The sequence below is a fragment of the Lissotriton helveticus genome (assembly GCF_964261635.1).
Source record: "Lissotriton helveticus chromosome 1_1 unlocalized genomic scaffold, aLisHel1.1 SUPER_1_unloc_18, whole genome shotgun sequence".
Classification (NCBI taxonomy): domain Eukaryota; kingdom Metazoa; phylum Chordata; class Amphibia; order Caudata; family Salamandridae; genus Lissotriton; species Lissotriton helveticus.
In genome coordinates, this window is record NW_027611657.1 from 2,641,518 (window position 1) to 2,653,681 (window position 12,164).

The 12,164-nt window shown below is 46.2% G+C and overlaps 1 protein-coding gene across 1 annotated transcript in view; it reads left to right on the plus strand.

Moving 5' to 3' along the window:
• LOC144805669 (uncharacterized) overlaps positions 1–12,164 on the plus strand; it is a 385,551-nt gene that overhangs the window by 1,195 nt on the left and 372,192 nt on the right. The window contains 2 exon segments of the mRNA XM_078672181.1: positions 245–675; positions 743–1,011. Of these exon segments, the coding sequence (XP_078528307.1) occupies positions 245–675; positions 743–1,011 (700 nt within the window).

Consider the following 12,164-nt stretch of genomic DNA (forward strand, 5'->3'; position numbering starts at 1 on the left):
TGACTCTTCAGCATTAAGGAATCATCAGCAAACTCACACAGGAAAAAACCGATTCAAGTGCAATGAATGTGGGAAGAGCTTTAGTCGATTATCAGACCTACAAAGACATCACCGAACACACACAGGGGAAAAGCCATTTAAATGCAGTGAATGTTTAAAGAGCTTTAGTCGATTATCAGCGCTTCAAAGCCATCAGCGAACACACACGGGGGAAAAACCATTCAAGTGCAGTGAATGTATGAAGAGCTATAGTCGATTATCATACCTACAAAGTCATAAGCGAACACACACAGGGGAAAAACCCTATCATTGTAGTGAATGTGAAAGTAGTTTTCTTGACTCTTCAGCATTAAGGAATCATCAGCAAACTCACACAGGAGAAAAACGATTCAAGTGCAATGAATGTGTGAAGAGCTTTAGTCTGTTATCAAGCCTTCAAAGACACCAGCGAAGACACACATGGGAAAAGGCATTCAAGTGCAGTGAATGTGCAAAGTGCTTTAGTTGCTTATCAAACCTCCAAACACATCAGCGAATACACACAGGGGAAACACCATTTAAGTGCAGTGAATGTGCAAAGTACTTTAGTCAGTTATCACAACTTCAAACACATAATCGAACACACACGGGGGAAAAACCATTCAAGTGCAGTGAATGTGTGAAGAGCTTTAGACAGTTATCAGACCTACAATGTCATCAGCAAACCCTATCATTGCAGCGAATGTGACAGTAGTTTTCGCAGCTCTTCAGCATTAAGGTGCCATCAGCGAACTCACACAGGAGAAAAACCATTCAAGTGCAGTGAATGTCCAAAGTGCTTTAGTTGGTTATTACAACTTCAGAGTCATCAGCGAGCACACACGGGGGAAAAACCCTATTATTGTAGTGAATGTGACAGTAGTTTTCACTTCTCTTCAGCATTAAGGTATCATCAGCGAACTCACACAGGAGAAAAACCATTCAAGTGCAATGAATGTGGGAAGAGCTTTAATTGATTATCAGAGCTACAAAGTCATCAGCGAACACACAGGGTGAAAACATAGAAGGGCGCTGAAAGTGTGAAGGACTTTTGATAGAAGACCCGACATGCAGTAAAGAAGAAAAACAGATAACAGTATTTTCAGAGTTAGAAAAGTGTTTGTTTCCAGAGATTGCTCACTTGCGTGCACAAAGCAAAGCAACATGATGCACCAGGATACACAGTGGGAGGCTAGCACAATGTGGATTAAAAGAAACATTTTTAATTTAATTTGGTGAAGAAGAGATACAAAGAAAAAAATGAAATCGCACCTGATCACACTTCCTGTAAAAGCAACACTGAACAATACTGGGACTAACAATGGTATTTTCAGCTAACTTGTGGGATTAGTGATAAAACCTATAAACCCAACCCACCCAGAGTGGACATGTCAGGGCTCTGGAGATGGAAGCTTCATTGGTAAAATGTATGTATTACTGTTAACAAATGCCACTGCAGTATATGTAATGAACTAAAGCGAAGCACAGGTGTTCAAGAAATAACCTATTTTTAGATTAAAAAAGAGCATATAAAACTTTATAAATACAAAAATATACCTTGTTTTTAAGTAACATTTGCTGAATCTTTTACACACTGTGTTTTGGTTGATGGATCAGCTCGGGCCTTATAACTAAGTGTGACCCGTGGCTCATCCCCGACTTGGCTCTCCCTATTCATTTTGTGACTTGCTAAACTCTACTTTTTACCATATTTGAGCAACTGTAAGCAGCAGACACTGGTTTAAGAATTTGGTGAAATAGTGAAATCCCACATCAAAAGCATATATGTACCAGGACAATCCGTTGCACTCTCAGCAACTCGTCTTCCACACTGATTGTCCCTTGTTCTCAAATGTCCTGAAGGATTTGTCATATGAATGCCAGAAGTGGCAGTGAGATTCATGAAGCTAAAGCTAACAGGAGTGCTTGGGAGATAGAGAAGAGGAGAGATAAAGTAAGCGAGAGAGACAAAGAAAGGGGGAGAAAAAGAAAGAGAAATGGAAGGAGGGGGAACGGCAGGTGATCTATATTCACCTAAAAATAGAAGAAGCAGCCGAATACATGTCAATGTATGACATCACCAGCGAAATGGGCTGAACACCTGTGAATGTATATATTTATTTTTAGTATCTATAGACCCATGTCATGCCAATAACAGGGCACAAGTAAGGAAAATAGTAAAGGAGCCCATTATCATATGCAAATCACAAGGATGTCACATGTAGTGACGGCACAAGAAGTGATGTCAGGCCCTTATAATAATTTTCACATGAAAGGTCGATGGCCTGTTCTAAAAACAATAAACATAAAATAATGTAAGAAGAAGTTTTTGGATTCAGTTTTTATACATCATGTTTTTTCCCACTATCAGTTTGTAACTAAACTCAGAAATGACTCAAAGTGTAAATATTTTTAAACAGATATGGGGAACTTGGAAATTAAATTTTTGAACAGTTTTCAGCAGATAAATAAAATTTGCTTTTAATTTGCGTTTGTTTCCTGACATTATTCTTTATTTAGCCCCTAAGCCCCAAAGTGTTTCACATTTACAGTGTATTAAGCAGCAACAGAAGGGCTAATTTTGTCAAGTTTCTGTTCCTCTCTTGCGCCACTCACACAAATAAATAAAGGGGACGCTGCTAGTGGGACGGATAGTTACAAACACTCAGATGCCTGTGTCTGCAGTGCTGGAGCACAAAGTAACAATTCCCAGTCGCAGGCTAAGGATCTAGGTGGAACTGAGTCCCTTTTCTAGATAATAGTGGAGGGACCCAATCAAACTGTGTCGACCCCCGACTTGTGCCGTGCTGATAAAGCAATAGTGAATTTGAGTAATTCATAAATTGAAATGAGAGAAAGAGAAGAAGAGAGCGAGGTGCAGGATATATTCAAGAAAATGAAAAAAGAGACACAAGACAAGGAGGAAGTAGCAAGGAAGGGAAACGAGAGGGAGCGCTGTGGGAGAAGGTGGAATGGAAAGCAGAGAGAGAAAAGAGGGCATGGTTATATAAGAAGCAGGATTGATAAACAGCTGGCTTTCGTTAATAAGAACCAGTGCTTACTTTGTAAAAGGGGTGCAGCCGACACTACTGAGTATCGGGCGCTGAATACCAACGCAGTGTAGTCTTGATTCCACCTGATGCCTCTTTAATCCACCTCCAGACACTCTCTGCCTCTTTATCCTACTCTAGCAGGTTTCTGCTTTCTACCTCATATTTCCTGGGTTTTTCTCTTGTTTTTTTTTCTTTCTATCTCCTGTGTGTCTTTCACCGTTTTGATGTGGAGCAGACTATAATGAGGAAAACAAGTTTAGTTCCAACAAAAATTAGTGTGATGTGCCTTACCTGTAACCACTGACTCAAATTAAGCACTGACAACAACCTGTGGATTAGGGTGTGATGATTAACACGGGAAACATACAGAATATGGAAGGAATGCATGCTACACTGGGCAATAACATATAGTTATGTAATATGCTGCAGTAAAAGGGACTTTTCACAGAGGTGAATGGGACAGAACTCTATCCGCAGAGAGCAGAGTGGGACACAGCTCTGTCCGCAGACAGCAGAGTGGTACACAGCACTTTCCACAGAGAGTAGAGTGGTACACAGCTCTCTCTGCAGACAGTAGAGTGGGACACGAATATAGCACGTTACAATGCGTGCCTTTACAAAGCAGTATTTTACAACGCGGTTGTTACAACAACCGCGTTGTGACCTCGTGTGTCATTAAAACGCAAGTCATTGCTCTAGGGGGCGCGCTGGACTTAGGAATAGTATGAATTACTATTCCTACTCCAGTTTGCACAACAGCAGGGAAGGCATTAGATTTAAAATCTAACACATTCCCTGTTGTTGCACGCCTGGTAACAACATGGTTGTTGTAAAGACCACGATGTAAAGTAATGCATTGTATCTGTTCCGCAGTAAACATTGTGTTCGAGGCATATGAGCTGCAGATTGTACACTTAGCAATAGATCACAACCTGTTGTTGGGCTCAGATGATTGCAGGTTGTTGTCTTCTTGGAAGAAGTCTTTGTAGTCACGAGATGGGTGACTCCTCCCTTGGACAATACTGCACATGGTCATCGACTCCATCCTCAGATTGGTTTTTTCCGCCACTGGGTTCGGATGAAAGTTTTCCGCTCCAGCTAGAAAACACTTTTTCCTCATTTTCGAAGCGTAAAACTTTAGTTCAACTTTTTCGGCATCGAATAGACTTTACGACATCACCAGCTACGTCCCGGTGCGTCAACGCGGACCGTTGGGCCTATCGGCGCCGTACGGCCTACGCCTCATGGACAGAACTCCATTCAAAAGATGCCTGGTATGTCGAGCAAAATTCCCTCATAGTGACCATCACGAGGTTTGCAACCTCTGTCTCTCGCCAGAACACGACAAGTCGACCTGCACAGCCTGTGCCTCCTTCCGATCGAAGAAGACCATTCGGGATCAGAGGGCCTGTCGACACGAGATAAGGGGAGATCAGCGCCAGCACCGGAGGCCATCTTTGAGGAGGAGATCATTGAAGAAGACGTCTCTGAGGACGAGAACCCACTCGAAGATATCTCTTTACGAGGATCCACTCGTCACCGAGGATCTTCAGATCATATCGGAAGCAGAGGACTCGGACGATTCGATTCCATCTCGACAACCCGTGAGTAACTCTGCCCCTGCACACTACCCAAACAAAAGGCAACGGTCAGCACTCCGCCCATGGGGCCCAGTCGAGACCAAACTTTTCCCTCCGATGCCCCGTCTTCGAGCTCGGCTCAGAGGAAAAAGACTACGCCTTCCGGTGCCTCGGTGCCGAAAAAACTACATGTGCCAATTCCACCTCCTCCATTGGCACCAAAACATCCTTCGACACCGAAGGACTCTTCGAGACCGAAGCCAAAACACCCTTTGACATATCGGTGCCGAAGCCAGGAACCGTACCGGAACCGAAAAGCTTTGACTCCGAAAACCTCCGGTTCCAAAAATAACGATGGGAAGCTATATTCCGACACTGCAGGCCCAACAAAACCTGTCTCCACGCCAAAATCTTCAATATCGGTACCAAAGACTCCAGACAAGCCTAAACCACCTTCGGCACCGAAAAAATTTCCACAGGACTCAATCACTTCTCCTAAGGCAAAAAACACTAAACAACCCCTATCGGCACCGAAAAAAATCGACGCCGAAGAAGATTATAGAAGAGGAAGATCTGTTTAGACCAGATCCTAGACAGAAAAAAGTCCATATTAATCCAAAAACTGGACATGTGGAAGCAATTCCTTATAAAAAAAGACCAGCAGACGCACCACTTCCACCTGTGGTTCCTGCCAAAAAGGATTGTGCAACTTCTCCAATGCACCCTTCCTCTCCTTCACCTTCTTCCTCTCCTATTACTCCATATATTGAACCTATAACTTCTCCTGCTCAATCTCCTGCATCATCACACCACACTGATGAGGAATATGATTTAGGTGGGGGGGATTACGTACCAGAGCCACATACATACCCTTTAGATGAGGATGTCAATCCAGAATATCCCAAAGATGAAGATGCATATATTTTCCACCAAACAATGCACCAGACATCCCTGACCCTCAATACTACCCAACAAAACATTCCCCTCCAAAGGATAGTATTGGGTTTAATCATCTATTAAACAGAGCTGCCCTTTACCATGGAGTTTCAATGCACTCTGATGCCATTGAGGAGGATTTCTTATTGGACACTTTTGAACAGTCACAAAGGTCTACTCAAATATTACCCATGATCAAAGGAGTCATTAAACATGCTCTAGACATTTTTAAAGATCCAGTACGGTGTTGGGTGCTAAATCCCAGAATAGAGTAAAAGTATAGACCAGCACCAGCTGATCCAGTCTACATTAAGGGACATCTGCCACTAGACTCTTTGGTAGTGTCAAATGCACGTAAAAGAGCCAATTCCCAAACTTCTGGTGACACACCCCCGCCTGACAAAGAATCTAAAATTATTGATGCGTCAGGGAAACGGATTGCTGCGCAAGCAACGAACATATGGCACATAGCAAACACACAAGCCTTACTCTCACGCTACAACAGGGCTCACTACCACCAACTAGAAAAATTAATGGAACACCTACCAGATCAATACAAAGATCAGGCAGAAGAGCTCTTACAAGAAGGCAAATTAATATCTAATGCCTCAATTAAATGCGCACTAGATGTAGCTGACACAGCATTCAGAGCAGTTAATACTAGTGTTATTCTCAGACGTCATGCATGGTTACGTATTTCAGGTTTCAAACCAGAAGTACAAACTACCATCCTGAACCAGCCCTTCAATCAGAACCAGTTGTTTAGGCCGGAAGTAGACAACACACTAGAAAAGATGAAGAAAGACACGGACACTGCTAAGTCTATGGGTGCATTACAATCCACCCAGACTAGAAGTTCTTTTCGCCGCTCCTCTTATAGAGGAGGCTCCAAGCAGACCGGCACAGATACCACATCATCTTTTAAGACACACACACAAACCTCCTCTAATAAAGGCTACTTTAGAGGAGGATACAGAGGCAACAACAATAAGGGAAGAGGTAGAGGTAATAACAACAACCGCTCCTCTTCCACTCCCAAACAGTGACTTCCCTCTGCCTCCCCTACAGCATTCCACTCCTGTGGGGGGCAGACTATCACAGTTCCTACCTGTCTGGAATTCCATCACAACAGACAAGTGGGTAAGACAGATTATCCAACATGGCTACTGCCTACAACTCACAGCAACCCCCCCAAACATACCACCCAGGCAGCGTCCAATATCTGCAGAACACATAACTGCTTCAACAGGAAGTTCTAGCACTTCTAGAAAAAGATGCTATTCAAGTGGTCCCTTTACAGGAACAAAGAACAGGAGTCTACTCCCTGTACTTTCTAATCCCCAGGAAGGAAGGGATCACTGAGACCAATTCTCGACCTCCGGCCCCCCAACCACTACATACAATCAGATCATTTTCACATGATCACTTTACAACAAGTACTCCCATTAGTAGAACAGGGAGATTTTCTTTCAACACTAGACCTAAAGGACGCCTATTTTCATGTTCCTATACATCCTGCGCACAGGAAGTATCTAAGATTTGTTATACAAGGACAACACTATCAGTTCAAAGTCCTTCCATTTGGGGTCACAACAGCACCACAAGTGTTTACAAAGTGCTTAGCAGTAGTAGCGATTCAGAAAAGGGGGTGGTGATGAACAGAGTGTCTGAATTAAGCAGACCATTCTTACCCAGTCCAAAGATCAGGGCTTGATCCATCACCGTTATTTAGCTCACTGCCCCATCCCAGCTCAGAACCTGGCTATATGCAAATTAGTCTGTCCCTGGCCCAGTGCATCATGGGAACAGGGCAGACCAAACTACCAAGCCAATTCTTCACCAGAAAGGAGACAAGCTACCGGGGACCGGTTTCTGGCATTTCAGCCTCGTCGGCCCAGCTTGCTTGAATCCTGATGGAGCAGTGAGCAAGGGACTCATGTCTGAGTATACCCTGCCACACCTATAGTGGCCAAAAACGATTCAGAAAAGGGGGTGGTGATGAACAGAGTGTCTGAATTAAGCAGACCACTCTTACCCAGTCCAAAGATCAGGGCTTGATCCATCACCGTTATTTAGCTCACTGCCCCATCCCAGCTCAGAACCTGGCTATATGCAAATTAGTCTGTCCCTGGCCCAGTGCATCATGGGAACAGGGCAGACCAAACTATCAAGCCAATTCTTCACCAGAAAGGAGACAAGCTACCGGGGACCGGTTTCTGGCATTTCAGCCTTGTCGGCCCAGCTTGCTTGAATCCTGATGGAGCAGTGAGCAAGGGACTCATGTCTGAGTATACCCTGCCACACCTGTAGGGGCCAAAAACGATTCAGAAAAGGGGGTGGTGATGAACAGAGTGTCTGAATTAAGCAGACCACTCTTACCCAGTCCAAAGATCAGGGCTTGATCCATCACCGTTATTTAGCTCACTGCCCCATCCCAGCTCAGAACCTGGCTATATGCAAATTAGTCTGTCCCTGGCCCAGTGCATCATGGGAACAGGGCAGACCAAACTACCAAGCCAATTCTTCACCAGAAAGGAGACAAGCTACCGGGGACCGGTTTCTGGCATTTCAGCCTCGTCGGCCCAGCTTGCTTGAATCCTGATGGAGCAGTGAGCAAGGGACTCATGTCTGAGTATACCCTGCCACACCTATAGTGGCCTAAAACGATTCAGAAAAGGGGGTGGTGATGAACAGAGTGTCTGAATTAAGCAGACCACTCTTACCCAGTCCAAAGATCAGGGCTTGAGCCATCACCGTTATTTAGCTCACTGCCCCATCCCAGCTCAGAACCTGGCTATATGCAAATTAGTCTGTCCTTGGCCCAGTGCATCATGGGAACAGGGCAGACCAAACTACCAAGCCAATTCTTCACCAGAAAGGAGACAAGCTACCAGGGACCGGTTTCTGGCATTTCAGCCTCGTCGGCCCAGCTTGCTTGAATCCTGATGGAGCAGTGAGCAAGGGACTCATGTCTGAGTATACCCTGCCACACCTATAGTGGCCAAAAACGATTCAGAAAAGGGGGTGGTGATGAACAGAGTGTCTGAATTAAGCAGACCACTCTTACCCAGTCCAAAGATCAGGGCTTGATCCATCACCGTTATTTAGCTCACTGCCCCATCCCAGCTCAGAATCTGGCTATATGCAAATTAGTCTGTCCCTGGCCCAGTGCATCATGGGAACAGGGCAGACCAAACTACCAAGCCAATTCTTCACCAGAAAGGAGACAAGCTACCGGGGACCGGTTTCTGGCATTTCAGCCTCGTCGGCCCAGCTTGCTTGAATCCTGATGGAGCAGTGAGCAAGGGACTCATGTCTGAGTATACCCTGCCACACCTATAGTGGCCAAAAACGATTCAGAAAAGGGGGTGGTGATGAACAGAGTGTCTGAATTAAGCAGACCACTCTTACCCAGTCCAAAGATCAGGGCTTGATCCATCACCGTTATTTAGCTCACTGCCCCATCCCAGCTCAGAATCTGGCTATATGCAAATTAGTCTGTCCCTGGCCCAGTGCATCATGGGAACAGGGCAGACCAAACTACCAAGCCAATTCTTCACCAGAAAGGAGACAAGCTACCGGGGACCGGTTTCTGGCATTTCAGCCTCGTCGGCCCAGCTTGCTTGAATCCTGATGGAGCAGTGAGCAAGGGACTCATGTCTGAGTATACCCTGCCACACCTATAGTGGCCAAAAACGATTCAGAAAAGGGGGTGGTGATGAACAGAGTGTCTGAATTAAGCAGACCACTCTTACCCAGTCCAAAGATCAGGGCTTGATCCATCACCGTTATTTAGCTCACTGCCCCATCCCAGCTCAGAACCTGGCTATATGCAAATTAGTCTGTCCCTGGCCCAGTGCATCATGGGAACAGGGCAGACCAAACTACCAAGCCAATTCTTCACCAGAAAGGAGACAAGCTACCGGGGACCGGTTTCTGGCATTTCAGCCTCGTCGGCCCAGCTTGCTTGAATCCTGATGGAGCAGTGAGCAAGGGACTCATGTCTGAGTATACCCTGCCACACCTATAGTGGCCAAAGACGATTCAGAAAAGGGGGTGGTGATGAACAGAGTGTCTGAATTAAGCAGACCACTCTTACCCAGTCCAAAGATCAGGGCTTGATCCATCACCGTTATTTAGCTCACTGCCCCATCCCAGCTCAGAACCTGGCTATATGCAAATTAGTCTGTCCCTGGCCCAGTGCATCATGGGAACAGGGCAGACCAAACTACCAAGCCAATTCTTCACCAGAAAGGAGACAAGCTACCGGGGACCGGTTCTGGCATTTCAGCCTCGTCGGCCCAGCTTGCTTGAATCCTGATGGAGCAGTGAGCAAGGGACTCATGTCTGAGTATACCCTGCCACACCTATAGTGGCCAAAAACGATTCAGAAAAGGGGGTGGTGATGAACAGAGTGTCTGAATTAAGCAGACCACTCTTACCCAGTCCAAAGATCAGGGCTTGATCCATCACCGTTATTTAGCTCACTGCCCCATCCCAGCTCAGAACCTGGCTATATGCAAATTAGTCTGTCCCTGGCCCAGTGCATCATGGGAACAGGGCAGACCAAACTACCAAGCCAATTCTTCACCAGAAAGGAGACAAGCTACCGGGGACCGGTTTCTGGCATTTCAGCCTCGTCGGCCCAGCTTGCTTGACTCATGTCTGAGTATACCCTGCCACACCTATAGTGGCCAAAAACGATTCAGAAAAGGGGTGGTGATGAACAGAGTGTCTGAATTAAGCAGACCACTCTTACCCAGTCCAAAGATCAGGGCTTGATCCATCACCGTTATTTAGCTCACTGCCCCATCCCAGCTCAGAATCTGGCTATATGCAAATTAGTCTGTCCCTGGCCCAGTGCATCATGGGAACAGGGCAGACCAAACTACCAAGCCAATTCTTCACCAGAAAGGAGACAAGCTACCGGGGACCGGTTTCTGGCATTTCAGCCTCGTCGGCCCAGCTTGCTTGAATCCTGATGGAGCAGTGAGCAAGGGACTCATGTCTGAGTATACCCTGCCACACCTATAGTGGCCAAAAACGATTCAGAAAAGGGGGTGGTGATGAACAGAGTGTCTGAATTAAGCAGACCACTCTTACCCAGTCCAAAGATCAGGGCTTGATCCATCACCGTTATTTAGCTCACTGCCCCATCCCAGCTCAGAACCTGGCTATATGCAAATTAGTCTGTCCCTGGCCCAGTGCATCATGGGAACAGGGCAGACCAAACTACCAAGCCAATTCTTCACCAGAAAGGAGACAAGCTACCGGGGACCGGTTTCTGGCATTTCAGCCTCGTCGGCCCAGCTTGCTTGAATCCTGATGGAGCAGTGAGCAAGGGACTCATGTCTGAGTATACCCTGCCACACCTATAGTGGCCAAAAACGATTCAGAAAAGGGGGTGGTGATGAACAGAGTGTCTGAATTAAGCAGACCACTCTTACCCAGTCCAAAGATCAGGGCTTGATCCATCACCGTTATTTAGCTCACTGCCCCATCCCAGCTCAGAACCTGGCTATATGCAAATTAGTCTGTCCCTGGCCCAGTGCATCATGGGAACAGGGCAGACCAAACTACCAAGCCAATTCTTCACCAGAAAGGAGACAAGCTACCGGGGACCGGTTTCTGGCATTTCAGCCTCGTCGTCCCAGCTTGCTTGAATCCTGATGGAGCAGTGAGCAAGGGACTCATGTCTGAGTATACCCTGCCACACCTATAGTGGCCAAAAACGATTCAGAAAAGGGGGTGGTGATGAACAGAGTGTCTGAATTAAGCAGACCACTCTTACCCAGTCCAAAGATCAGGGCTTGATCCATCACCGTTATTTAGCTCACTGCCCCATCCCAGCTCAGAATCTGGCTATATGCAAATTAGTCTGTCCCTGGCCCAGTGCATCATGGGAACAAGGCAGACCAAACTACCAAGCCAATTCTTCACCAGAAAGGAGACAAGCTACCGGGGACCGGTTTCTGGCATTTCAGCCTCGTCGGCCCAGCTTGCTTGAATCCTGATGGAGCAGTGAGCAAGGGACTCATGTCTGAGTATACCCTGCCACACCTATAGTGGCCAAAAACGATTCAGAAAAGGGGGTGGTGATGAACAGAGTGTCTGAATTAAGCAGACCACTCTTACCCAGTCCAAAGATCAGAGCTTGATCCATCACCGTTATTTAGCTCACTGCCCCATCCCAGCTCAGAACCTGGCTATATGCAAATTAGTCTGTCCCTGGCCCAGTGCATCATGGGAACAGGGCAGACCAAACTACCAAGCCAATTCTTCACCAGAAAGGAGACAAGTATACCGGGGACCGGTTTCTGGCATTTCAGGCTCGTCGGCCCAGCTTGCTTGAATCCTGATGGAGCAGTGAGCAAGGGACTCATGTCTGAGTATACCCTGCCACACCTATAGTGGCCAAAAACGATTCAGAAAAAGGGGTGGTGATGAACAGAGTGTCTGAATTAAGCAGACCACTCTTACCCAGTCCAAAGATCAGGGCTTGATCCATCACCGTTATTTAGCTCACTGCCCCATCCCAGCTCAGAACCTGGCTATATGCAAATTAGTCTGTCCCTGG